The sequence below is a fragment of the Halichoerus grypus genome, chromosome 9, assembly GCF_964656455.1.
Source record: "Halichoerus grypus chromosome 9, mHalGry1.hap1.1, whole genome shotgun sequence".
In the NCBI taxonomy this organism is placed as follows: Eukaryota; Metazoa; Chordata; class Mammalia; order Carnivora; family Phocidae; genus Halichoerus; species Halichoerus grypus.
In genome coordinates this window covers 17632768-17660537 of record NC_135720.1, presented here as the reverse complement: position 1 = coordinate 17660537, position 27770 = coordinate 17632768, and the positions used below count along the sequence as shown (strand labels likewise).

At 43.2% G+C, this 27770-nt stretch overlaps 1 protein-coding gene and 1 pseudogene across 5 annotated transcripts in view; both read left to right on the top strand.

The window, feature by feature from the left end:
* SASH1 (SAM and SH3 domain containing 1) overlaps positions 1-27770 on the top strand; it is a 189560-nt gene that overhangs the window by 100887 nt on the left and 60903 nt on the right. For 3 of the 5 annotated variants that reach the window (XM_078054596.1, XM_078054594.1, XM_078054597.1), the window contains exons 5-9: positions 10592-10632; positions 13124-13210; positions 15342-15395; positions 15754-15866; positions 22340-22441. In XM_078054596.1, the coding sequence (XP_077910722.1) occupies positions 10592-10632; positions 13124-13210; positions 15342-15395; positions 15754-15866; positions 22340-22441 (397 nt within the window). The remainder of the gene's footprint in view (positions 1-10591; positions 10633-13123; positions 13211-15341; positions 15396-15753; positions 15867-22339; positions 22442-27770) is intronic. The other 2 variants (XM_078054595.1, XM_036095595.2) reach the window with 1 other exon arrangement.
* On the top strand, positions 15947-18188 carry LOC118537845 (lanosterol 14-alpha demethylase pseudogene; annotated as a pseudogene).

The window sequence follows — 27770 nt, the reverse complement described above, 5'->3', positions numbered from 1 at the left end:
TGGTTGCACCAAAAGCAGAGAAAACAGAGGAGGAGTCTGTTTCCCTTTCATTCAATACCTTTTGTGTGTCTGTTGAGGAAACGTCAAAAATCAAGCTTGACCTGCATCTGCGGATGCCAGTAGCCAAGTCACGTATGTTGGCACTTTTAGTGCCAATAACAGGAGAATATGGACACACTTCAGGCTCATGGTTTCATACCCCACACCGTGAATCTGGTGGTGATTCAGACAGGAGAGGCCCTTGCCTTCAGGAATCTGGTGTTTCAGTGGGACCAACCTCGGGTTGGGGCCAGAGGAACTGAGCCCCAGCTCTGTGGCTCGAAATCGGATAAGTCACTTTCATGAACTCACCAGGCCTTCATTTCTGCATCTGTGTAATGGAGCTTTTCACGGTTTCTGGGAGCCTGAAATACAATAAGATAGATAGGACTGTGCTGGGTAAACCCAGACCAATGTTTAAGTTGGTCATTTTTACTTCTTCTTTTTTTTTTTTTTTTTTAAAGAGAAAGCGCGCAAGTGGTTGGGGGAGGGGCAGAGGCGGGGGGACTCCCAAGCAGGCTCCACGCCCAGAGCAGAGCCCGATGTGGGGCTCGATCTCATGACCCCGAGATCAGGACCTGAGCCGAAATCAAGAGCCAGATGCTTAACCAACTGAACCACCCAGGCTCCCCTGGTCATTTTTACTTTTGAACCACTGAATCTGTTGGGAGTATATTCGGTCATTTGTAATTGAACCTGACTGCACTGATGAGGCAAATGGGGGCCTGTTTTCTTCATACAGCAAGGAGTCTGGAGGTGGCTGGTACAGCTGCTCAAGGAAGTATTTCCTCTCTACCGGTTTTAATACGTGATTTTCTTCCTCATGATAAAATGATGACTGCTTGGGCCTTGTGCCCATGTTTCGGGAAGGACCGAGGGGAGGGACGAAGGGCGAAAGACACAGGAAAGGTGAGTGAGTCTTTGTCATTATGGAAATGCTGGCTTTCTCAGAAACCCCTCACTGTGAATTCTCAGCTGTGTCTTCTCAGCCAGACGCTGACACTTGGCCTCCACTGGCTGCAAGGGAGTGTGGGGAAGTGAGTGTTTTAACAGGGTACCCTGCCACCCAAACAAAATCTGGGTTCTCCTAGTAAGAAAGAAGATAAGAGGGATATTGGAATGGGGGCAGCTGCCCCTGCCAGCGATAGGCAGTACTCAGCCCGTCTTATCTTGCAGCACGTCCATCTAATCTACCTCGTTCTGCTGTAAACTCCTGGAAGGAATGGACTGTGCTGTACATTGCCCTCGTCAGGCTGCAGAGGCTTCATTATCTACACCAAACAGCAGATACCAAACCAAAGAGCATGGTTGGTGGTTTTCATAGGAGACTGATCAGTTACTGAACTTACTGAACTTACATGAACATACTGAACTTACCTAAAAAATAGTATGATACACCATTTAATGTGTCCTGGGGATATTCTGGCCAGTTGCTAAATTTGCAGGAATCGGGAAGGCATTTGTAACTTCTCAAGGCTGGGATATGTGTGGTTACTTTCAGGAGTGGTAACGCATCAAAGCTGCCATCCATACACAGTTTTTTTTTAAAGATGTTATTTATTTGTCAGAGAGAAAAAAAGCACAAGTGTGGTGGGGGTTAGAGGCAGAGGGAGAAGCAGGCTCCCCGCTGAGCAGGGAGCCCGATGTTGGACTCGATCCCAGGACCCTGGGATCACAACCTGAGCCGAAGGCAGATGCTTAACTGACTGAGCCACCCAGGCCTCCATGTACAGAAAATTTTTATCAACTTTCTTAGATAGGCCAGACCCATAAGGTGACAAAGAATAATATGCCCCAGATGGAAAAGAGAAGGCCCACGGGGAGGGTTTTAGAAATCTTGGACAACTGTATGCTCTCCCAGATTTGATTCTCCCTGCCCCAGTCCCACATATGTGGGCACGTCCAGCTCTGCACTTCTATCGTCCTGGCCTCAGTGAGGTTACCGTCCAGACACAAACAGGTCACGGCTCAGGTTATGGAGAGATGACATTTGGCTACTTTTTAGGCATGATACTTAAACTTCTGCTCATGTCCTGCGTCATTAACTTTTGGTACCAGTGACCATTTGGTGAATGACAGGACACAAATCTCTTTCAGTGTACCTTTGTGGTGGATTTTCAGATTCAACAGGGATGGAGCCTGTTGTTGGCCTGGGAAGCGTGTTGGCCATCCCTGAGGTGCCAGGGAACCAGCACCTTCCATGTTAAGAAACTGAAGTGCGCTGAGCGGGACTGAGAGAGACTGGGCTCCACAGGCGGAGCTGGTTCAAAGGGCAGCCGTCCGCGTCGCTAGCTTCTTGGTGGTGGTGCTTTGCATGTACAGACATGTTCTAAATTCCATACAAGTCATATTTCACTGACACCTCTAGAAAACCTACGTGATAGGTAATTTTGTCTCTGTCTTGCATAGCAGGAAACTGGGATTCACTGGGACAAAGGAATTTGTCCAAAGTTACTGGTTGGTGAATGGTAGAGCTGGGCTTCGAACACCGGAGGTGGGGCTCCAGGACCCGCACTGTGAGCCATGGTGGTGGGCCGCTTCCTGGGGGAAGAAGCCTTCCTAGCTCTAGGAAATGTTCACATCTGGATACCGGTCATTGGCCCATACGTCTCTACCTTGGCATCATGTTCAGTCACTGGTGTGTGTGTGTTTTTAATTCTAAGAGAAACGTGGATTGCTTTTGTCTATTGCAATTGAGACGTGGAAGAGGGGTCACCATGTCCATCCTAGCTTTTTGAGGGAAGTTAATATTAAAAAGAGAGACAGGCTTGACTTGCAGCAGAAAAGATCGTGTGTAGATACCTTGAATTTCCATGTACCTAATACAATTAGCAAGGGATTGAAGCCTAACAAAAACTGTTGTTAGAAGTAGAGTGGCATGCCTACATTGACTCCCTCTCTGTATTTTTCGGAATTAGATCCCCTTTTGAGACATCTTGTATAGAAGGAATAGGCCCACCTACAGTGATTCTGATGGCAGTTTTCAACCAGAGAAAACATAAAAAGGGGGTGGGGCAGGAAAAAGTTGAAAATGTCCAAACTCATGGCTGGAGATACCAGACTTTTAAAATGTCCTTTCAGCACTTTCTAAGGGGGAGCATTGGATCAGTATGGTAAGAGGGCCTCTTCAAATTGGAAATAAACATTGGATGGTATTGTCATTTTGAGACCGTATCCACACGTCACTGCCATTTCTTTGGGAGAGTTAATATTACATCACGGGTGGGTCCAAACCACTTCCCATGGCATACATCCATGTTGAAAAGCTCCTTGACATCCACCTAAAATTATTTAGTATACCCTGTGTTACCTGCAGTGAGTTAACTTGGTGTGGTTCTTACTGCATAAGGAGGACAGTAGGGTATAAGCACCTGGGAGTACTATGGTGCTGGGGAATGTGGATGAAGAACTGGTGACATCATGGTCAGTCATCATTGTGAGGAAAACAGTGGATTGTGAGAAAACATGAATTGCTTGTAGAGAGTGCAATTGAGAAGAGGAATTGTTATGGCCATCCAAATTATTTGAGGGAAGTTAATGTTAAAACTAGAAGGAGGAAGTGTGGCAGTTTAGAAACTGCTGGAGCCTAGAATAAGGGATGTGGAGTGGCTGTTGCTGGGTGGGATGGGGATGGTGCAATTCTGTGCAGGGGCCCAAAGCAGTCATCTGTTTGGGGTTCCTGTGAATATTACAAGAGGTCACATTTATTGGAAACTCACCAAGTACCAAGCTCATGTAATTTTCCTACCAGCCCCAGAAGGCAGGCACTGAGCTCATCATCCCTGCTTCACATAACAAGGCAAGCTGGCTTAGATTTGTGGCCGCGCTCGCTCTCCAAGGTGTGCCTGACTCCTGAGGGTGTGAGCACCTAGCTTGTGCTGGGTCAGGCCATTGGCCTTGGGTGTGGTGCTCCAGACACCTGCCTTGATCATTTACAAGAAGGTGAACTTGTAACAAAAGCCAGAAGGTACAGGCTGGGAATAGGCTGAAATGAAAGAAAAGGTCTGTATGGGGAGTGTTGTGACCAGGGTGACAACATGTCACTGATGTTGTCATTGTTACCAAGTAATCTTGGAGTTCTAACAACATACCGGATTTGGAGCCATAGAATTACTTTCAATCCAAGCCAGTAAGTTTGCAAGTTAAGTTCAACTATGTGCATGAAATCCAGCAGCTATTGTCTGGGTAAAGCAAGAGAGAAACATACAACACAGAGTTGGAGGAGGCGCTCGTTCCCTACACCTGCCTGACCCCGAGAGTGAGCACCTCCAGCAGTGCGGACCCCCTGTGTCTCTCCTGACTCACCCTAGTCCTGGCCCCATAGCTGGGCAAGGGGTGACCCTTGAATTTTTAGAGCAGACCATAGATAATCTACACAGAATTTTGTTTTGTATATGTTTTTATGAAATAGGGGAGATCTGTTCCTATGATGAAAAGTATCTTCGATATCTGAAGGATAATAAGAAGTATTAAATTAAGGAATTAACCTATTTTATACAAAATGATTTGTCACTAAGCAAAATATTCAAGGAAGGCATGGCAACTCATAAGGAATAATCAGCATATAAGAAATATATCACCACATAAGGAAAAAAAAAACTACTAAAAAGCTCCTCAACCCTTTTACCTTCTCTCCACTTCCCCCTTCCATGCACAGTTCAGTAGCACAGATGGCTTAGTCCTTTTCCTACATCTTGAGGAAAACGCTGCTGGCTTTGGGGACTGCCTTGGCAGGCTGGGGATGATGCAGGAAAAGACCCAGACACGGCAAAAAGCCCTGTTTCAAAATTCAGCAGGAAAGAAACTAATGAAGAAGTGTATTTCCGGAGACTCAAGATAAAGGAAACTTAAAAATCTCAAGTATAGATTTTCCAGTAACGTATAACACATGTTCCTTTCTTAGAAATTAGGTTATAGCCGTTTTTCTTTTCTTCCTTTTTTTTTTCTTTTGCTTGGTTATAATGAAGTTTCTGGACAGGCCATCAAAACAAAAACACGAAGGGTATTTTGGGAACTCCTTTATGCTGGGGCGTTCATTACACTTCTCTGGTGTGCGGAGTAAGTACATCGCAGGGAGACAGAGTTGTCTTCGCCTGGGGGTACCCAAGGCTCTCGGTATATAAATAGACATAAGGAGAAAAATGAGCCTGAGCCAAAGTCCGTGGTCTCCTTTCCTTCAACAAGCGGATAGATCACGCAAGAGCAGCACAACCAGATCCTGCAGTGTTCTTGAAATGCTTAGTTCTCATAAACCCAGAGGCCATGTTCACATTTGGGGTTGAAAACCTGCTCGGTCTTCACAGGTTCTTCTGAGGATCATTTCCATAATTCAGCCAACAACAGGTGTAGTACACATGTGACGTAATATGAATTTCTGTCACGTAAATGAGAAACAGTATGGTGAGGTGGGCCAGGCGTTGGACCCCTCCAGTGTCAGAGATGTGGCTTCTAAGCCCACGGTGTCACCACCTGGCCCTGTGTCCTTAGCCACGTCATCACTCCCGAGTGTCAGTGATCATCCTGTGATGGGGGTTGCCAACAAGAGTGTTTTTTGTTTTTGTTTTTTTAAGAGGTAGAATTCCATACAAATGTAAAGAATTTCATTCTGAACTTTGTGTTTCTCCTTCTCTGGCCCCATGGAGATCTCTACTGCGAAGCAAGACTCAAGAGAAAAGAAAATAGAGCAACCTAGAATTTACCCTGCTACCATTGGGGCAGCAATGTAGTTTATATAAAATATGATTTTAGTCAGAAAGCGTAAAAGCATACTCTTAGGTTTTCTTCTCCCCATGACTACGTTTCCTAAGTCCCACGGCTGCTTCACCTTCTTTTCCTGACCCTGAAGATTGGATTGCCCTTGAGCCCAGTCCTGGTCCCGCTTTTCTCCACTGTGTTCAGTTGGTCTCCTAGCTTTAAATATGCAAGTGACTTCCAAATTCTGATCTCCAGTCCTCAACGATGCCCTTGAACTCGAGTCTCGCATACCCAACTATGTCTTTAATATCTCTGCAGGGATGTTCAGGAAGTACCTCAGATTGAGTATGTGCAGAATAGACCTTGCTTTCTTCCTCTGCTCTTTCCCAACTTAGCCTTCCCTGACGGGGCGAGTGCCTGTCATGCCAACTCATCACTTAGGTCTCTGTTCACCTGTCACGTCTTCAGAGACACCTTCTCTGTCCATCCCAGCAAAAATTCTCCCCACTTCTTGACCTGTACCCCCCACCTTGCTTCTCACCCCCATCCTTTGCTCCAAGAGAACAGGGATCTTACCTGTCTTATTTACCGCTACGTTCTCAATACCTCAAAGGATGCCAGACTCATAATGGGAGTTGGATAAATGTTTATTGAAGGAAAGAAAGACAAAATGAATGAGTGAAAAGAAAGGAACGAAACAGTTGAACAAAGAATTTGCTCAAGATTGAGGTAGGATGAAAGGAACTGGTTAAGTGCTGGGATGCTATCCCTTAAGTTGTTTTGTTGATCTCATTCATAAATTCTTTATTGAATGTTCTTTGAGTTCAGGGAGGGTTAAAGTAGTTTAGAGATTGAGGAAAAATAATTACACTTGGGGTCTAATAGTAGTAGTTATTGATGAAAGGGTACTTCTAAGATTGAGTTCAGAGACTAGATGCAAAACTCAAATTATTCAATGTTTATGTAGATTGGTCCGAAGTGCAGCAGAATGCTAATTACTGCGTCCTAGTCAGTCCTAGTCATGGAAACCCGGAACCCTGTGCTGAAGTTACCATCCCTTTTACCCTGTCGACAGTAAGAGTGATGGATAGAGAGAGGCTGACAAACCTGCTTCCAGCCCAGCCATTCCCAGGCCTGCGGTGTCTGGCTGAAAGAAGGTGCTCTGAGGAGGCCTCTTTGGAACTCACTCCTGAGCATTAATTTCTTCCACCAGGAGATCAGTAAATGACTCTTTCCACCTGCTGCCATCCAGATTTGGAATTTGGTTACATCATTGATTTCTGCTCCTGCTGGATGAATTTTATAATCAGTCTCAAGGAGAAAGATGGCATTTCACATCACTGCTCTGCCTGCCCGCCTCCTTTTGCAGGGACAATTCACCGCGTCCAAATTAAACTTTATACGATGTCATTTTCCCCCTTTGCAAATTGATGAGTTGGGGAGCTGCACATTTAGGAAACACTGGCTTGCTGTTCTTTGGCCAGTATCTAGATTGTGAACTTGTGAAATGTTAAAAATAAATCCCCATTTGTCACCGCAGGATGACTAGAGGAGCTGTAGTGCCATCTGCTGGCCTCCTGGGGAAGTGCAGAACGATCACTAGTAGAAAACACCTCTTATGTAATGAAAAGATCCCAAGTGCAAACCTGAGGATAAATTTTAAATATGTGTGATAATTTGAAGAAAGTAGATACAAGTTAAAAAAAATTGTAAGCAGGAAAATACATTTATATTTTGTGATAACTATGTCATGGTGAGAACTTACCTTTTTATGCAGTGTGGGTTCTGGAGTATATTTATAGTAGAAGACATTCCCATTTGGCAGGAAGAATGAAAAATGGGTTGGAAAATAGAGGTTAGCCTTTGAGTTCTTCAAGAATAGGATAGAAACAATTCTCTAAACGATTTATCTGGAGAGGAAGAGTCCAGCGTCTGGTGGAAAGACAGCCGGGCTGCCAGGGCCTGGGGAGAGAGCTCCTTGTTTGGGCTCTAACCAGCTGGTGGAACCTTGGATCACTCCCGTAACTTCTGGAGATCATTGTTCCCTATAAAATTGGGATTGGATTCAATGATGGGTAAAATTCCTTATAACTCAGTAAGGTGGTATTATTCTAATCAGCAAGGGACTAAAGGAAAGTAATGTTTCTTTAGGCTATTTTCCCCATGAAAATTTTTCTTTTATTTATTTATTTTTGAGAGAGAGAGTGTGCAAGTGAGCGCATGAGGGGGGTGTGGGGGAGGGCAGAGGGAACAGCAGACTCCCCACTGAGCAGGGAGCCCAATGTGGGGCTCGATCCCAGGACCCTGAGATCATGAGCTGAGCCGAAGGCAGACGCCTAACTGACTGAGCCACGCAGGTGCCCCGAAAATACTTCTTTTAGAAAAAGTAAAAGTTCACATGCATATTTGTAGTTTATTACATAGCTAAGTAGTTGAGCAAGAGCGAGGGATATTTGATGCCTTTGGTCCTTAGCAATTAGGTCAAGAGTCTCCTTGTCCTTAGAGTGATTTTAAAAATAAATGTGGTGCTTCCTTTGCTGTAAGCAGGTAAGGCAGAAGCAGGGGATGACTGTGCAGGAAAGTGGACTGATGCATATTACCATGACTTTGAGCTCAAAATGCAACAGAATAAAATTTGAAAAAACAAAATTTAGGAACTCAAACTTTAGCTCAAATATTCTTTCTTTTTTCTTTCTCTTTTTTTTTTTTTTAAGATTTATTTATTTTCGAGTGAGAGAGTGCAGAGTGGGGAGGGGTGGGGGGAGAGGGACAAGCAGACTCCGCGCTGTGCTGGGAGCCCGATGCGGGGCTCGATCTCCTGACCCTGAGATCACCACCTGAGTCGAAGCCAGGAGTCGGTCGCTTAACTGACTGTGCCACCCACGTGCCGCTCAAATACTATTTCTCTAGAAGGATTTTCTGCTTTAATCTCCAGCCAGCTAGCCAGCTCTCTGCCATCTGCTCTTTACTGCCACTTTGCCGTGCCCGTACCTCTGTGCCCTGAGCCCTTCACACGCATCTCCTGTTCCTCGTCCTTCTCCGCCCCAGCCCTGCCTTCCCCTTCCTCCTGCCGTTGCTTCTGTACCTGTATTTCTTTCCCCTTTGTTCAGGTGTGTCGGCCTCCCTGCCTCAGGAGTCCCATCTCTGTCATCATCCCCGTACCTTACTCATGATAGCGTTCAGTACATTTTTGCTGCATGAATTAAGAACGGAAGTGGCTTTTTAAATAAGTAAGTCTATATTTAGTCATTTTCATTTTTGTGTGGCTAGGAGGGCAGAGAGGAGATCCTGGGCGCTAAACCTTGGCAAAATTCGATAATAGGGTAGATTTTCCTTGTATTTTCTGTGTCCACAGCTAGTGGTATTGGGAAATCATGACTTCGGGTCTAGCTCTCGTCTTCAGCAACTGAGGTGCCTCCCCTGTTTCTAGTCTGAGCAGCTCCTCTCTCCCCTCATTGACAATAGAGGTCTGTTAGATTTGTGCGCGGGTCAGCAGTCGTTCTCTTCTCTCAGACTTCGGCTGTGAAGGTGCTTGCAGGCCTGGGCCTTTGTGCTCACCTGGCCCCCAGCAGTCAGCTGGCACCAGTGATCCTGCCCTGAAGGGACATGGCTTATCCCAGGTGGCTCTGCAGGATAGAAAGCCCCGTCCTGCTTTCTCTGGTTACCTTAAATCCTAGAGGTCCTTCTCACCTGTAAGGTGGGCAGCAAAATCACCATTTGCATGCTCTTCTTCTCTTCCTCCGATCGCTTCAGTGTGACACGGTTCTGGCCTCCCAATCTCTGTCTCCCCATGCATTCTCCCATCAAGAATGCGTTTTTGCCAGATGCCCCCTCCATCCTGGCAGGTGAATGTAGTGAAGATTCAGGTGTGAACCCCCTGAGGATCTGTGCTTCTGTCCCAATGCAGGTTCCTTCTTCCTGATTTTCCTTGTCAGCAAGTGGACACTGAACTTACCCTCTAGGCTTTGGACCCACCCAATGAAAGACGCTGCCCCACCTCTCCTCTGACCTTTAGGAGAGAACCCGTTTGAACTTTGCTTTGGTTTCTTTCCTTCTTACTTTAAGTCGGTATCTGTCTAAGTGTATTCTAGAGAAACAATTAATTGGCGTTGGGTTGTGTTCATGTTTCAAGTTCTTTGGCGAGGTCTGTGTATGTCACAAACCGGCAGCCACGGTAGGGTGGGGTGTGGGCCAAATTTGGTGCCCAGACACGCGTTGATTAACTTGGACGCATTTTTAAGAACATTGAATTATTTGCCATCACTTAAAAATGTGGAGCTGCTTTTTTGTTTTGGTTTGGTTTGTTTTTTAAAGCAGATTTCCTGGCTTCTCTTTGAACATAGGAGGATCTAGCAAGGCAGATCGCGTGCCTGTGAATCGTCAGCAACCATCTGCTCTCTGTTCGGAGCATCTGATGGCCTACCTTTCTCCTGCAGCTGACCACGGCACTCACCCATTGGCCGAAGTGGCTGGTGTTTGTGGGGCCGGGTCTCTAGTGGTATCATTGTCTGCTTTCTCTTTCCCACTTACAACAAGAGACTTCTCAGTGGCGGTAACAACGTGCGGTTAATAGTTCACAGAAGTGGATCGTCTGGTGATCCTTTAGTGAAATCCAGCCCCTTCATTTAATAGAGGTCTTACCCTGGAGTGAGTCTTCAGTAAATGTTGACGAAGGGTTCCTGAGTCTGTTTCTAGAAAGGTAGCAGCTGGCTAGATAAGGCTAGCGGTAAATACCGTATCGGAATCTCCCCGGCTCGGCTAAGTGGTGTTCATGCCGGGGCAGCCGAGTTGGGAGGGTTTTCGGTCCTCACGCAAAGGCGAAGCTCCCTCGTAATCAGACATGTTTTTTCTTTTCTAGGAACACTCATCCTAAGTCGAACTCAGAAGACGGCTGTGTAGGTCAGTATTCCTTTTCTTGGTTTAACAACTTAAAATTATTTTAATACTTTATAGAACACAGAAACTGTGAAAAAACAAAAACCATAAAGAATCTTTGCACCCAGAAAGAAACACTGTTAAGATTTTGATACATCTCTTTCCTCTCTTTACCCCTGCCTGTATTTATGTGGGTTTTCTTTTAAACATAATTGGGATCGTACTCTGCATTTTATTTTATATATTTTTTTCAATTGAATATGTCCTGAGCATTTCCCCACATTGATTAAATGTTCTTTTTTTTTTTTTTTTAAGATTTTATTTATTTTTTGACAGAGAGAGACACAGCGAGAGAGGGAACACAAGCAGGGGGAGTGGGAGAGGGAGAAGCAGGCTCTCCGCCGAGCAGGGAGCCCGATGTGGGGCTCGATCCCAGGACCCTGAGATCATGACCTGACCTGAAGGCAGACGCTTAATGACTGAGCCACCCAGGCACCCCAATTAAATATTCTTTATAGTAAAATTTTTAAGTCTGTATAATATTCCATCATATGGGATGGGCCACAATTTAATCAACCGTCTCTCCTTTGCTGGACATTTAAGTTGTCTCTGATTTTTGCTCTCAGAGAATTGATGCTATCCTAAAAATCCTTGAGCCTATCCCTGATCATGTCCTTAGGATAAATCCTTTGATTTGGAACTTTTGAATCAAAGACTATGTACAATTAAGGTGTTACATATTTTATATTTCCTTGATTATAAAACTCTTGATTTTGTAATCTCTTTTCTGTTTGGGCCAGAGCAAGTCTAACAAGAGTTGTTGTGATTAGGAGCACAAGCGCTCAGATTAGGTTTTGATTTGGGTTTGAATCAGGACTGTTCGAACTCAGTGGTTATGACCTTGGGCAAGTCACTTGCCTCCTGAAGCATCAGTTTTCTCGTCCACTAAATGGGAACAATAATACATCCTGTTCATTGCACATATTAAGTGAGATAAGCCATTAGATAGCAAGGTGCCTGGATATGGTAAGTGCTCAATAAATGTTAGCTCTTACTTATTTTTCAATTTGCACCTCCATTTCGGAAACATTAAAATAGAGGGGGAGGGGGAGTATAGCCTCCAGTGAAAGAAATAGGTTATAATCCCGAATTGCCCGAGAGAAAGGCTGAATGAGGATAACCCTGCTTCTGCTCTCACCTTCCGTGCTAACATTTGCTGCAGTGTTTAGCCAGAAAGCAGCGGGTGCCCTCACGCTGCCGGCCGAGATTCGGGGTACACAGGAAGTCTCCGTGTAGCAGGCGTGGGCTTCGTTCCAGAGCTCCAGGCTTGTCAGCACTGAAATGGGGGCATCTTGTGTTGACACGTGGCGCCTTCTCGAGCCCGGGAGCCCCGTGCACAGGGGTTTCCAGGCGTCTGTGCCGCATTGCCTGGCACCACCAGTCTAGACTGGAAACCAGCAGCGCGTTCCTCTGCTGGGCCCTGCTTCCTGTGGCCGCAGAGCAGCCAGACACACCGAGTGGTGACAGTGACAAAGCTGGTCCTTTGCGTGTGCCCCGTCTGCCTGAGACCTGCTGCTTCGTTTCATCTCTAAGTACAGGGCCTCTCCCGTCTTTCACGTGCTCTTTCCCTTTCCTTTTGCGTTTTAAAAGGCATCATAGATCAGCGAGGATCAGAACCCTAGCAAACGCTGCAGATGGGCAGCTGCGGCAGTGAGATGGTTTTCACCTGCAGACAAGTGAAACTGTTCCCCAAACAGTCTTGGGGTTTGGGGTGGGAGAAAGGGAGGAGGGGGCTCAGATGGGAGCTGTCACAGCAGGATAGTGGTCTGCTTTTCTCGCGTCGTACCCTGGGTAAGCTGCAGGTAGTCAGTCAGCAAGTAGCCTGAATGCCAGAGAGGTGGGAGCCCCCTCTCCCCACCCTGCCCACGCCGTAGCTAACCCCCGGAGTAAACTCGACGCCACAGAGAAACAGCGCGGGTCAACCCAGCGGGCTCCCGGAGCCGGCTCTGTCGACGGGCGAGTACACCCAGGTCATACCAGTCCTTCTGTCGTCTTCCTTAAATCTGGAACAACAGAAATAAATCGAGGGGAGATCAACAACAGGGATAACGACAAAACAAAGTTAACTTAAAGTATCCCATTTGTGGTTTTGTTGGAATAATTGTGGCCGAGACCAGAAGGGGAGACTCCACCGCAAGACAAGACAGGGCAGAATTAGACATACTAGTTAAACAACATCAAAGTGAATACACGAATGCGTGTTTTGCTTGCCTTTTTGATGTTTCTTTATTTCTCATCTTAACCCCATTGCACCATTACTCGCTGCTAGGAAATTTGCATTTCCTTTAAACAACTTTTTAGGCATTTCCAAGTCTTTCACAAATCTAAAGAGAAAAACTGTCTTTTTGTGAAATCAAAGTATTCTTATAAGCTTTGAATTATAAAGAAGAGGCTACTTTTGTTATTAATGAATTTATTGCTTGTGCCTTTTTTCCCCCTCCTTTCGTTTTTAAAGGAAAAGGAGACTGGAAGAAGAAAAATAAGTATTTCTGGCAGAACTTCCGAAAGAACCAGAAAGGAATAATGAGACAGACTTCAAAAGGTACTGTACCACAGCTAGTGGACAGTAAGTCCTTTTAGCTCCCAAATGTGGAGAAGCCTGCGCCCACTAATCTAACGGGAGGCTGCCAGTCAGAAACACTCGTTGCCCGGGCCCACAAAGATTTTGACTTTCTGACATTCCTGTCATGACTTTTAAGACTTCATCCCAGTGGGTTGTTTTTGTTTTGTTTTGTTTTAATCAAAGAAAACAAAATGACGAGAGTTGGCAGGTCTTCCTTTTCGTAGATCTGATGGCAAAGACCAAATCTTGCGTTTTCTCGGTCACACCAACCTCAGGAAGATCTTTCCTTGCCAAGATCTATCCCAGAAGGGTCCAGAAAGTCATAGCGTTTGTTAGTTTTGGACCCATCCCCCTGTCCCGCCACTTGGGGCCTTCGCAATCTTCTGAGCTTTCGCTGCTTTTCTGTGGCAGGCCAGTTACGGGGTTGTTGCCCCTGGAAACTCTGTCTCATGGTCTGACATCATGGGAATGTGCCCAGGCTGCTTTGTGGAGGGAGCCCTGCCCTCCTCTTGGCTGTGTCTTTGTTGTTGTTTATATAGTAAGTAAATATGTCATCCCTTTGAGGCCCAGTTGGGTAATTTATGTTTCCCCCGTACTCAGAGAGGAAGCAGACACAAAGCTACTTCTCCATCCCAGCGCAGCCGAGTGAGGTTATCAGGAGATGAACATTTTTAGTGGCTGACCAGCGACTCTGTTTGTTTTCGTTTACAAAATCGTAGTGTCCTACCCTGTTCAGAATGCTTCTCCAGTCACTCATACACGTGGACAAGGACAGCACGTACAGCAGTCCCATACCTGCGACCCCGGCCACATTCACTGGGGTTAATCCAGTTTCCTGGTTTAAGGTTATGATTCTTAAACATTCCCAGTTTTTCCTTCTGGTACACACCCAAGGTCACTTGCGATTCAGAGTAAACCTCGGATCCTAACAAAGTCGTATTTAGAAAGAAAGGGAAGGAAAAAGAGAGAGAGAAAGGGACGCAGTGATAGAGGGAGGAAGCCAACAGTTTACTGGCTCATGTGGATTTTTAAAAAAACCCAACCAGCTCCCCGTCGCTTCCCTCCACCCTCGGAGGTGACGCAGATAATAAAATGAATCAAACCAGCAGGCTTGTCTCCTCACCCAGCACACACTATTATTCTTCCCGGACAAGTAGATGAGTGGCGAAGGAAACTTGAGTGGTATTTCCGGACTGATTGATTACAAAATGGAAATGAGATAGAGAAACACAGGGGAACATAAATTCCAGGGTCGGCCCTGACCGCGGTGGGTTCCTGCAGGTCTGCAGTCAGGCTTTCTTACTGGTCCTCTACGCCAAGGGCAAACTTAGCGGTGGCCAAGCATCCCAGTGACATCGAAGCTGGTAAAGTATGTGCGAGAAAGATAGGGCAGGGGAAGGATGGGGACCAGAATGTGGGTTTGTTCCCAGCCTGTGCACTACCGCCCACGTCCACTGACCTGTCCTTCCTTACACGCTAACCAAGGGCACCCAGGCTCACGTGGTTCACATATATTACAGGTATCGGTAATCTGTTTGCTTTGCAGGAAAGCACTTTCGAAAGATCCTGATAGGGGGATTCTCTTTGCCTCAGCAGTTCTGTTTCCGTTTTAGAGGGAAGGGGGGAGGGGCAGCGGGAGAGGGAGAATGCCAGGCAGGCTCCACGCCCAGTGCAGGGCCTGATGTGGGGCTCGATCTCACGAGGGGGCTGAGATCACGACCCGAGCCGAAATCAAGAGTCGGACGATTACCTGACTGAGCCACCCAGGCGCCCCTGGCTGCCTTCAGTTTCGAGTGGGAAATTGAGTTCCCGTCACAGTCTGGATACATATTTATGGCAGGACTTTCAGATATATACATATTTATGATGAGACTTGACTATATGTATTATATAATATATAAATGAACTCAAAATGCTTCATCCTTGTGATTTTGTTTGCGCCTGTCCTCTGAGGAACGGCAGTTAAACAGCTTCGTAGGAAGCTAGGATCTCGCCAGGCTGCAGGTCTTGTTCTGCCGCTGACTCTGTGACCTTAAAGTTCTATGTTACGAAAAAGGGGTCCCTCCCACTCCTCTCAAAAAGATTTTCTTCTTGTTCATATTTGAAATAGAAGGACACAGAGGACCATCAGCCGACGGAGCCTTGGAATGCTTGTCTGCTCTAGGTGGGTCTTTTCAATCAGGTCTCTGCCCCACCTCTTACTCCGGACTTCCTGTCGGCTTTCTTCCAAAACCCTTCCACTAAGCCCTCCATCACAAAGGCTCTGGTCATTTTGAAGGATTTGTTTCTATGGTAACATGCATACGTCCTCAGAGCCTGTTTCTCAATAAGATGGGCTCGTTGGCTTCCTCAAAAGCAGCCCATTGCTCCGGCTCCTGTTGTTGCTCCATCAGCAACGTGCAATGCCGGACAATGCCCTTGAACTATCTCCTTCTCCAGTCCTGACCAGTGACCTTGCAGGACTCAGCATGTTGTTTTATCTTCCTTTTGTTTCATTCCTATCTTTTGTCTTCACTCTCTAGGAGAAGACGTGGGCTATGTTGCAAGCGAGATAACAATGAGTGATGAGGAACGGATTCAGCTGATGATGATGGTCAAGGAGAAGATGATCACCATTGAGGAAGCGCTTGCGAGGGTAAGAGTGCAGATACTTGGTTTACGTTTGTGAGCACTTGACCCACTTATATGGAGAAATGGGGGGTTGCTATAGAGGGAATGTTTGTGTCCCCCCCGGCCTTAATCCATGTATTAAATTCTAATGCTCAGTGCGGTGTTATTGAGAGGTAAGGCCTTTGGAGGTGCTTAGGTTCTAAGGCGGGGAGCCCTCGTGAGTGGAATGAGTGAGCTTACAAAAGAGGCCCCTGAGTGCTCCCACACCCCTTCCCCCATGTGAAGACTCATGGCGAGAAGATGGGGCCAGGAAGCACGTCCTCACCCCACACTAAATCTGCCAGCTCCTTGATCTTGGACTTCCCAGCCTCCAGAACTGTAAGGAATGCCTGTTGTTTATAAGCCATCCGGTCTACGGTAATTTGTTATAGTCGCTCTAGTAGACTAAAGCAGGGGCCTCAAGAGTACAGGAATGTGTTATTCAGAGTAGTATTTTGATGATACTTTGGTGGTCATCAAGTACCTATGTCATCAGATAAAATACTGATTCCATTCTGTTTGCTTAATACAAGCATTCCATGTTGTGAATTTTAAATTTCTGTGTTCAGTGACTACACGCATGAATGAATGGCAAATATTTTTGAGCTGTGGACCACTTTAATGAGGAAAGTGATTCTTTGAATGCCATTGCAAAATACACAAGCCTTGTAAAAAGATTGACAAGAATATAACAATGATAAAAAATTATTAAATAAAAAACAAAGTAAAAATACAGTACAACCATTGTAAACATCAGTTGTATAAGATGCTGTCACAGACTAAACTTTGAATAATTTAAAAGTTAAGCTTTAGGCATACCTTAAAATTTTGCTTGCTTTTCTTTCTAAGTAGGTATTAATTAGAGATTAGTTTTTTAATTAGATATTTTTTGCTCTGAGCTAAATTAAGCACTAAAAGAAGCCTAATTAATCCTTAGGGTACTGGTGTAGCATTTATGATAGAGAGATAGCAATTATTAAGAGGTTTCCTGCTTGGTTGTTGCCCAACAAACTGACTGATGGATTCTTGGGTTTCCACTCAAAATAGTTGGTTTGGTACTGTGTAGACTGTCATAAATTAGGCAGGTTTAGAAATGAATGAAAACTTTTAAGTGACTAAGGAATTATTGAATGAGTTATGACTTTACCATTAAGTAGATTCTTAAAGATCTGAAACCTTGAAACCGTGACAAGCACGTTCAATTTAGAAACAAATGAAAACTTTTAAGTGACTAAGGAATTATTGAATGAGTTATGACTTTACCATTAAGTAGAATCTTAAAGATCTGAAACCTTGAAACCGTGACAAGCACGTTCAATTTAGTTTCCTATACCTGACTCTAAACCTCAATAGTTTAAAAAACAAAAAGTTTCACGTATTGTTGAGACAGCCTTGCGGGGAATAAAGCACTTGAAGGGAGAGGGAGATGGGACGGGGGTTTAGTTGGAGGCCTGAGGGCCAAGGCCACCTCCAGACGCCCATCTGCCGGCTTCTCTTGCTTTGTCGATTTGAAGGAATGGAGGTGATCTCAGCCCACGGTGTCCCTGGTGGACCAAAGTAGTGCTGGACCAGGGATGGAGCAGGTGACAGGTGGTGACCTCCTGTCCTTGCTGCTGATCCATCTTCACCCCCAACCTGGTCTACTGGGAGGAGAGTTGCATGTGATGTACCTAATCCAGTTTTTGTGGAGCAGAAGAAAGTATGAGAAGTGGCCTTAACATAGTGTTAGGTAGTGCATTTCTATAATTGAAAAGAATGGAGCATTTTCAAAGCTGGGGAGAAAAAAATTAGTTTGAAGCTCCTTCGGAGTTGATGATTTTAACAGCTAGCTATTATTTATATGGAAAGGAAATCGGAAGTTGACTGGATGAGAAGGTGGCACAGCTGTGTATGGATTTGGGTGGAGGCTTGAGCAATGCAATCTGTCTGTTCCCGGGGTGGGGGCGGGGAGGGCTGCCCTGCCTAGTTTCAGGACAGAGCCCAACAAGAGATCAAGAATATTTTCTGGTAAGACAATCCAGAAACACATATTGAAGAACAAAATTGATGACCTCTAAACTCTCCTAGATTCTGCACACAGCGATGGGTGTCCTTTGACAGATGGTGAAGTGGCAGGGAGGTCTCTCGGCCTGCTCCTGGCAGGGCAGCCTACAGCCTCAGCTACTAGTGACTGGATGGGCTGCTGCTTTGGCCAGAGACAAAACACTTCACGGAAAATGTTACTTAGAGCAGAAAATAGTCTATGGAAAGGATCTGCCTCTTTTATGACCAGCTCAGGGATCTAAATTTACTTGATCATTATATTTAAAAAACCACAACAAAACAAAAACCTTAAGACTTGGGCGTCCTATAATGACCATGATGAGAATGTCCTTCAGGACCTCAGGTGTGTGTTTCTCCTGCTGTCAATCAGATACGTAAAGCCCCATGGGTAGAACATCTAAATTTACTCCTGACAGGGCAACCCAGTGTCAGGAGAGAAATTTGCCTGTGTGTTGTTTGGAGCTGGGAGTATCCCCAGGACATCCTTGTGTTGGGGGAAATTTTGTCTAATGTCAAACAAAGACAATTTGGCCCATTATGCTTTATTTGTATGAATTTGATCTCATTGATGGGTATTTTCCCCCTGGGAAGTACGCAGGGTGATTCACACACCTGAAAACCCAGTTATTGATAGAAACAGAGATCAAAATGAAAAAGGCTCCAAGGAATTAATACATGAAACACTACCATAAGCTGCAAAAAAACCTTTTGAAGAGAATGAACTTTATGAAACACCTCTGTATTTCTGTATTTTCTCTGAGTGTGTAATTGAAAAAGACAACAGCTTAAAGAAAAGAAAAGCAGCTTAACTTATGATTTTTATATTTTATTAACTGAATAGTTTCATCAAATCTAATGCATTTCAAACATTTTCTAATAGTTTTATGATGGATACTTACTACGTGTGCTTTAAGGAAGTCAAGCTTATTAGTAAAAAAAATTGTTTAGGGGGATCTAGGTAATTGGCATATTCTATGTAACACCATTTCCAGGTGGTAATTTTAAGAGCGTGCATAGCTCTTGGCAAATAAGTTCAGGGTACTTAGATTTTGGGCTAGTTCTGCAAGGACTGGAAGCCTATGAGATACCTGGAAGCCACAGGGTATTCATTTATCTGGGTGATTTTTGTGGTGTATGAGTGAGGATAGGTGAGTAGGGAATAAATGCAGTTAATTTTAAAGCTTTGGCTAAAAGAGAACACTAGTGTTTTGGTATGATGGTGCTCAGCAGTGATGGGGTTATGGTGTAGAAAAATATGTCCTTTGACATTTTAACTGGAAGCACTATTTCTAGGAAATTGAGGGAGATCTATGACTATGATTTGATAATCATATTTCCTAAAATGTAATTATGAATACAAAAGACTACTCATGTTAACTTGATCTAATAACTAAATATTACATATTAATCCATCTGATAAAGATGTATCTGATTCCATAAGGTCATACCTGTGTGAAAGTCCAAAATAAAGTCATTGGGGTTTTTTTTGTTTGTTTTTTTGAAAAGTACTTGTTTGTCACTGACTTTTGACTGCCGCTAAGTAAGGGAAGGGAGCAGGAGAGCCAGGGGGAAACGCTGGACAGAGATGCAGTTTCAGGAGAAATCTAGCCTTAGGCTGATCCCATAGGGAGTGGGGAGCTCTGGAAGGTGAATTGCACTGTAGAGTTGTCCTGCCAGAGAAAAGGAGACTTAAAGCTGATTGGGGAGGAAGAGGAGGCAGCCTTCTAGGCATCTCTGGGAAACAATTCCTGTCAGCCATGGAAAGTTCCCTAGAGCAGGGTGTAGATGTGAGCCCAAATGCATAGTAACTGAGGACTTGGTGAACAGTTTTGTGAACGGAGTCTGGGCATCTGGTATACCAGAGTGCATGATTAGGAACTGGGAACCTATATATATTATTATATTCCTTGCAGCAGCTACTGTGCATCAATCACAGAGATTTGGACAACTAGAGAGGCTCATGGAGAGAGTCCATGGGAGAACAACGAAATGATTGTAGTTTTTTTTTAAATAGGTCCCATGGGTGAAAATTGGAGAGGATTTATCTCAGAGAAGAAACAGAAAAGAACTTAATCACTATCTTCAAGTATATGAAGGATTATTAGACAACATGTCTTCAGGATGTACTGAACAGTGTTTTGTTTTATTTTGTTTTAATCTCTACTGAGGACAAAATAAAAGGAAATGAATTTAACTTGCAGCTGGAGGGGATTTAGATTAGATATAATACAAAAGTTCTTTTCTCATAGAAATGGGAACATTTTAGGATCTCCTCAAAGGTTTTTAAAATAGAGTAAGCATTAACCTACTAAAGATGGCCATCCCTCTAGGAATCATATCCTGGACATTAAGTATGAGAAAACTATGAGACTAAAGAAAATAGGATGTGAAAGGAGTATTTCCTCCTGAGACAGATACATGTGCTCACGCGTGTGCACATACACACACATGCACACTTTAAGACTTCTGTCATTGTTTTAAAGCTGTACATTTGCTTCAAAAGATCTAAGTTCTTAAATGAAATCATCAATTGTCTGTCTTCTATGAAATTATATTTAAGTCAAAACTTCTTTGGGAGCAAAGTAGAATATAAAATGTAGTTACATAAATAAATAACCAGGTTGCATTTTTCCCCTGTAAAATGCACTTCAAATTCTTATTAGAGATCCCATTTTATAACTTGAAAACATAGCATTTTAAAATTAGAAAATGAAAAAACAAGGTAAATTTGGATAGAGTGCAAATTTGAATCTCTCTCTTAGACCCCAGAGTGGATGAAGGACAGGGACGGATAGAAGAAGAAAAATATTCAGTCTGTTATGATTGATTAGTTAGGAATTTGTTTTGTTTTCATTAAAGATGAAGCTCATTTAGTGGCTTCTCAAAGTTGGGCCTAAGGTAGAATATAAAAGTATGGCAGAGACTTGGAAAAGACAAATGATAACCCTGTCTTTCAGCCGGCAGCTCTTCCAGTCATGCAGGGAGAATGTAACATTTCAGAAACCAGTACATTTGGAATGAAAGAGCATTCTGATACATAACTTAAATATACCATAAAGATTAGAGCAATATTAATGCCCCTAACGTACCAGAAAGATTAAAGTGATATTAGCAAATAGCAAAAGTTCAAACACCTGGAGTTGATGTGAACTTTGAGCTCTTTTATTGGAAACCCCAAGGCTGGTGATAACACTGTGCTCGTAATGAGTCTGTTGCATTGGTACAGGGTGCTAAGAGTTTTGTTGCATTATCTTATGTAATTCTGGTAATAGTTCTGTGAGATAGTTTGTTGTCACACCCATTTTCCGGGTAGAGGAACTGAGGCACAGAGGAGTTAAGTAATTTGCCCAACGGTTCCCATTTGATATTTGGTTCTGCAGCCAAGTTCTAACCCATTAATCAATACTGTCTGCTTTCCCGCGTCTGTCTCCTGTCACAAGCATGCGCAGAAAAGAATTTCATGGTAGAAGTGATACTTTGCAAAGTTGCTTTTCCCTAGAGGGATGTTGTCAACATGGTGGCTTTGCCATGTCCACGTAGCTCCAGTGGTTGAGGACAGTCCTGACATCTCCTGGGCTGTTAGGTCAGATCATTTCTGTTTTTTGGTGTCTTGATTTATGGAACATGATTTCATCAGTGTCTGAAATTCATATAAAAAAACTGCTTTCTAATAGATTTTAATATAGTGGCAACTTAACTGTATTGTGTTGCAGAGTTATTCTACGTGTTTTATGAAAACATGCCTAGAACTTCGCACATTTGCCATTCTAAAAGACCTTTCTGTTTGCTTAAATTTGCCAATTTCCTCTAATGTTTCACTTGTCTTTCTATTTCAGAAAGTAGAAACCGAGTTTCTAAACCCAAACTGTAGATGGCTCTGAACATATTCTAGATAGCTTGTTATTTTCCTCTCCTCCACAAGGGTCCGCAATAAAGCCCATAATGTTTGTTAGGTGATAACATGGAACTGGTAACTTGAAGCAGTCTAGAAAGAGAAAAGCAAGTGCTCTTAGAAAATCAGTTTCAGGCTTCCGCCTCTGTTTCACCAGAACGTCCGTAGTCCACCACATCGTATCTTTCACAAAGAGAGGTAATTCAGAGGCCAAACTATAGACAACTTCTGTTTCTGAACTTACAATTGAACTGAGAAAGATGAGTTTTAAAGCTGGAGGATCTTGGAGGGGAAAATCAAGGTTCTTTTTAGAACACAGAATACAAAGAATCCATTGTGTCTGTCAGTTTGATGTAGGTGAAAACTCACAGGGCAGGGCGTGCATCTTCCTCTCAGTTTGGGGAACCTTGTCTTTGGCTGGCACTGAGTCCCCAGCAGTGGCATGAAGAAGGTGCCCAGAGCATTCTCTCTGACAGCCCTGGCCATTATTTCCATGTCAATCTTTGCATTTTCTCTTGTTGTAGCTCAAGGAGTATGAGGCCCAGCACCGGCAGTCAGCGGCCTTGGACCCTGCCGACTGGCCAGACGGTTCTTACCCAACATTCGATGGCTCGTCAAACTGCAATGTAAGTTTACTGTCTCTGAGCATCTTGACCGCTTCTACTACAAAGTAGATTTTAGCCAACTTCTGCCTTTGGACTTCTTTCCCCAACTACCAGCTCCCACTGGGATCTGAAAAGAAGGGTCTCTTCTGACACGTTACTCAGTTTTCTTGATGGACTTATCTGCAGTCAAAATAGTTCTATTCATTCTGTGTTATTTTTTAATTGTGGTAAATTATATGTAACTTAAAATTTAATGTTATAAGCATTTTTAAGTTCAATTACTATTCAATTCAGTGGCATTAAGCACATTCACATTGTTGTGCCATCATCACCAAAATCCACTTCCAGAACTTTCTCAGCATCCAAAACAGAAATTCCATAACCATTAAACAGTTACTCCCCTTCCCTAAGTTCGGGAAACCACCATTCTACTTTCGAGCTCTATGAAATTTGACTATTCTGGGTCCTTTATGTACATGGAATAGTACAATATTTGTCCTTCTGCGTCTGGTTTATTTCATGTAGCATAATGTTTTCAAGGTTCATCCACATTGCAGCATATGCCAGAACTTCATTCCTTTTTTAAGGATGAATAATAGTCTACCGTAAGGGTATATACCACATTTTATCCATTTATTTGTTGATTGACACTTGGGTGTTTCTACCTTTCAGCTGTTGTGAACAGTGCTGCTATGAACATCGGTATATGAATATCTGTTCGAGTCCTTGCTTTCAATTCTTTTCAGTATGTATATAGGAGTAGAATTTCTAGATCACATGTTAATTATATATTTATTTTTAGAGGAGCCGCTATACAATTTTCCAGTATGGCTGCATCATTGTACATTTCTGACAGCAATGTGTGAAGGTTCCAGTTTTTCTGCTTCTCACCAACACTTGTAATTTCCCCCTTTTTTGTTACTAGCCATCCTAATGGTGTAAAATGGTGTCTCATTGTGACTGATTTGCATTTCTCTAATGACTAATAAGAATATATGTATTCCTTAAAGAAATGTCTATTCAAGTTCTTTGCTCATTCTTGAATTGGGTTGTTTTATTGTTGGTTGTTGAGTTGTAGGAGTGCTTTGTATATTCTGGCTATTAATCCTTTATCAGATGCATGATTTATAAATAATTTCTTTCATTCTAGGGTTGCCTTTTCACTTTTTGATAATGTCTTTTGATGCATAAAAGTTTTTTAAGTTTGAAGTCCAGTTTACATTTGCTTTTGTTACTTGTACTTTTGGTGTCATATCCAAGAAATCAATGCCAAATCCAATATCATGAAGATTTTCTGTTTTCTTTTTAAGAGTTTTAAGTTTCAGCTCTTAAGTTTAGGTGTTTGACCCATTTTAAGTTTATGTTTATATATGATATAACGTACGGGTCCAACTTCATTATTTTGCAGATAGATACCCAGTTTTCCCAGAACCATTTGTTGAAAAGACTGTTCTTTCCTCATTGGTCTTGGCTTCCTTTTCAAAAATTAATTGACGATATATGCTAGATTTTATTTCTGGGCTCTCTTATTTTATTCCATTGGTTTATATGCCTGTCCTTTGTAGATATTATACTCTTTTGATTAATGTAGCTTTGTAGTAAGTTTTGAAATCAAGACATGTGAGCCCTCTAACTTGGTTCTTCTTTTTCAGATTGTTTTAGCTATTCAGGTCCCTCGAGATTTCATGTGAATTTTAAGATGGGTTTTTCTTTTTCTGCAAAAGATGCCATGAGATTTTGATAGGGATTGCAGTGGGTCTGTAGTTGGGTGGTATTGTCATCTTAATAATATGAAGTTCTTCCACTCCGTGTACATAGGGTATCTTTGCATTTCTTTATGTCTTCTTTAATTTCTTTCAGCAATGTTTTGTAATTTTCAGTGTACACATCTTACCGCCTTAGTTAAGTTTATTTCCAAGTATTTTATCACTTTTTTTTGATGCTATTGTAAATGAAATTGTTTTCTTATTTTCTTTTTACACATTGTTCATTGCTAGGGTATAGAAATGGAACTGATTGTTGATTTTGTGTCTGCAACTTCGCTGAATTTGTTTCTTACCCCTAACAGTTTTTGTGTGGTAGAATCTTTAGGGTTTTCTCCATAGGAGATCGTGTCATGTGTGAACAGAGACAGTTTTACTTCTTTTCCAGTTTGGATGACTTTTATTATTCATGCTATTTTAATGTGACCAAACAGCGCTTCCTAGGAGTTCCACAGGGATCGTGGGAATTAGAGTTGAGAGTTTCAAGCAGATATTTTGTGATGCCATCATCCAGCTTCATGGAGTGAGAATGGAGGGAGTTACCCTTTTTCACTTATTATATAGTTGTTTTGTTTGTTAGGTTCTTTCTTCCTTAAAATCTGGAAGCTACTCTACCTCCGTATCCTTAGCTTCTTGTCCATGCTCTGTAGAGCTAGTCATCTCTCCAGAACATACCTCTTTTCTTTTTTTTTTTTTTCTTTTTTAAGATTTTATTTATTTATTTGACAGAGAGAGACACAGCGAGAGAGGGAACACAAGCAGGGGGAGTAGGAGAGGGAGAAGCAGGCCTCCCGCAGAGCAGGGAACCCGATGTAGGGCTCGATCCCAGGACCCTGGGATCATGACCTGAGCCGAAGGCAGACGCTTAACCGACTGAGCCACCCAGGCGCCCCCATACCTCTTTTCTTGCGGTCTCCTGTTTCTGAAAAGCCTGATGGTTTTCCAGTTCTGTAAGATAAATTCCAAACATTTTGGCAAGAGTCTTGAGTCTTGACTTTAATCAATATCTCCGCTCTCCTCTGCCACCCCCCGCCCCTAATAGCCTCCACTCCATCCACACTGGACCCTGCCTGTGTTACTGAACACACTTGTATTTTCACACACTCTGCTTTAATTCATGCAATTTCCTCTACCTAAAATATCTTCCTCCAGGTTTTTCCAGGTAAAATTCTGTGTGTCCTTCAAGATAAAGTCCAACTGCCATCTCCTCTGAAATTTCCTTTAGCCTCCTTAAGTATATTTTATTGCTTCCTATTCTGCGCTTTGTTAAACTAGCTTTGTACACAAAACCTGACTGTTATCCTGGAATATCGGGATTCATCGGACACATTTTAGCCTCCTTGGGAATCGTGAGCTCCTTGAGCGAGAAAGGCATGCTACATTATCTTTGTGTCTCCAGTGAGTGTCTGAGTGTCCAGTTCATATGGCATGTTCGGGAAATACTTAGTGGACAAAGTTGCATGTAGACGTTCATCTTTCCTGGCTGCTCGGAGAGCATGTTTCATGTCCTACGACCACAGCCTCTGTCTTTATACCTTCTTTGCATCTAAGCAACAGACGATGGCTTATCAGAAGTAAATACAAGCCTTCCACTACCTTCTTGTCCCTGATTTCCTGAGTCAAGGACCAGATTTCCATTTCAGCTAAAAAAAAAAATGGAAAGAAAGAAAAAACCCCAGGGGATTGTTAATTTGAAAGCCCTGCTTGGTTTGCTTTTGTGTGAGAGACTGAGACGTTACCCTTTATAGTAATAAATGTATCATATGCTAGCCAGCATTGTGTGCTGGGACTATGAGGTAATCAAAAGAACCGTGTTCATGGATTTCAATGTGCCTTTTTTGGGTCTCTTATCCCCTTGTCCTAAAGACTAGCATAATTTAAATGTGAATCATGAACCTAAAGAATCATGAAGAATAAATACAGTAACTCAGGACTGATGCGATTCAAACCCAACTTGGGGAGAACACAAAGACACCAATTGTCCATAGTGGGTCCTTTAGTATCAGACTCACTGTATACTGTCCTGATTAATAGCATCTGAGTCAAGGGGGAGGTTATAAGACTATCCAGTCAGAAAAACAGGGCTGTAGTAAAACCTCACACACTCAGACAGCAGGGAGAGAGGCTCGTCACGTTTAGAAAAAGTTAATATAAATTGAGTACAATAGTGGTTTTGAACGAGCTGCTAAGAAGACATTACAGGTTTGGTTTTTGGTTATTACCGTCTTCAGATGGTAAATCAGAACCATCACCTTGGTATAAATTGTCAGAGGAAAGTAGGTACTTCTTAGAAGTCGGACATTCATTCCCTTGAGCATTTCTTTGTTCATTGAGGAGACATCTAGCAAGCACTTGCTGTATACCAGGCTTAATTCTGTAGATAGGTTACAAAGGTATAGGAGCAGGAGAGACAGGCCCTGCCCTGACGGAGTTTACCCAGCAGTGCATGGGTTAAAATCACCCCCACATGTGCTCACACGGATTTGAGATGTCATGTACACACTCACATTATTAATTTCTTAGCAAACCGTTTCTTCATAGATGACGCAAAAATGAATTCAGCCTGTTCTAGTTGGATGAAGGGCCAGGAATACCATATGCACCCTCCATTTCCAGTACATTCTTCCAGAAGCTCCAGAGTGAGTTTTTGCTGAGAGATGTAGGTGAAGACAGGCCGTTCAGCAGTGGAGTTTTCTGAAGCAATATTATTTACCCCGCGTATTTTGCTAGCTGGCTTTGCACAAACAACCCACACCCATTTCTAGTCACGCTGCGCATTCCTACAGCTGACCACCGTTGGCATTGAAGTTTGCTTGAACTTGTTTGCAATCTTAGTGTATGTGACACTCGCCCTTCCTACCCTACTTTAGCCTGTCCTATGTTTTTATGGAGACTCAGCAAGAAACTCCAGCCAAGATATTCCTTCTCAATAATGCTACATTCGCCTGATAGCAGAGTAATTAATTTCAGATAATTCCCACTGTGTCCTACTTCAGCCGCTGTGGGTTAGGCGCTTTGATTATCTTTTGTGCAAGAGCCAGGGCTTTTCAGCTTTCTATTGATTCTTTTCTAGACTGAGATGTAAATAGCCCACTGGCCGTAGTCGGGAATGTCCAGGCCATGAAAGTTTCAGGGATCACAAGCCCTTTGTCACGAGACTCAATGCCCTATATTGATGCCTGTCGTGCTTTAGGATTTCATTCGCATTGATTTTGTCGACTCCCCCACCCCCATAACTGACATTAGATAATTGCGTGTTGCTTCACAATAAATCCATATTCACATTCCTGGTTTCCAAGAATGTAAAGTACTAAAGATAGTTACCAGGGGAAGTGAAAAATAGCTTTCTCTTTGCCAGAGGAGAATGTGTTCTCTGCTGTTTCTCATTAATAACAAACTCCTGTTGCGAGTGTTGGAGTTTTTAAAAAGAGTTTCTGGTTTGAGTACTTAACGTGACTCCTTGTTAAATATCTGGACATTTGTTGTAATATTTTTCGTTTTATTTTGATAAATTCTGTTTTCCTTTGCCTCCTGCAGGGGGGAGTTGTAAGAGTTCTCATTTTAAGCTTTCAACTTTGTGCCTTGAG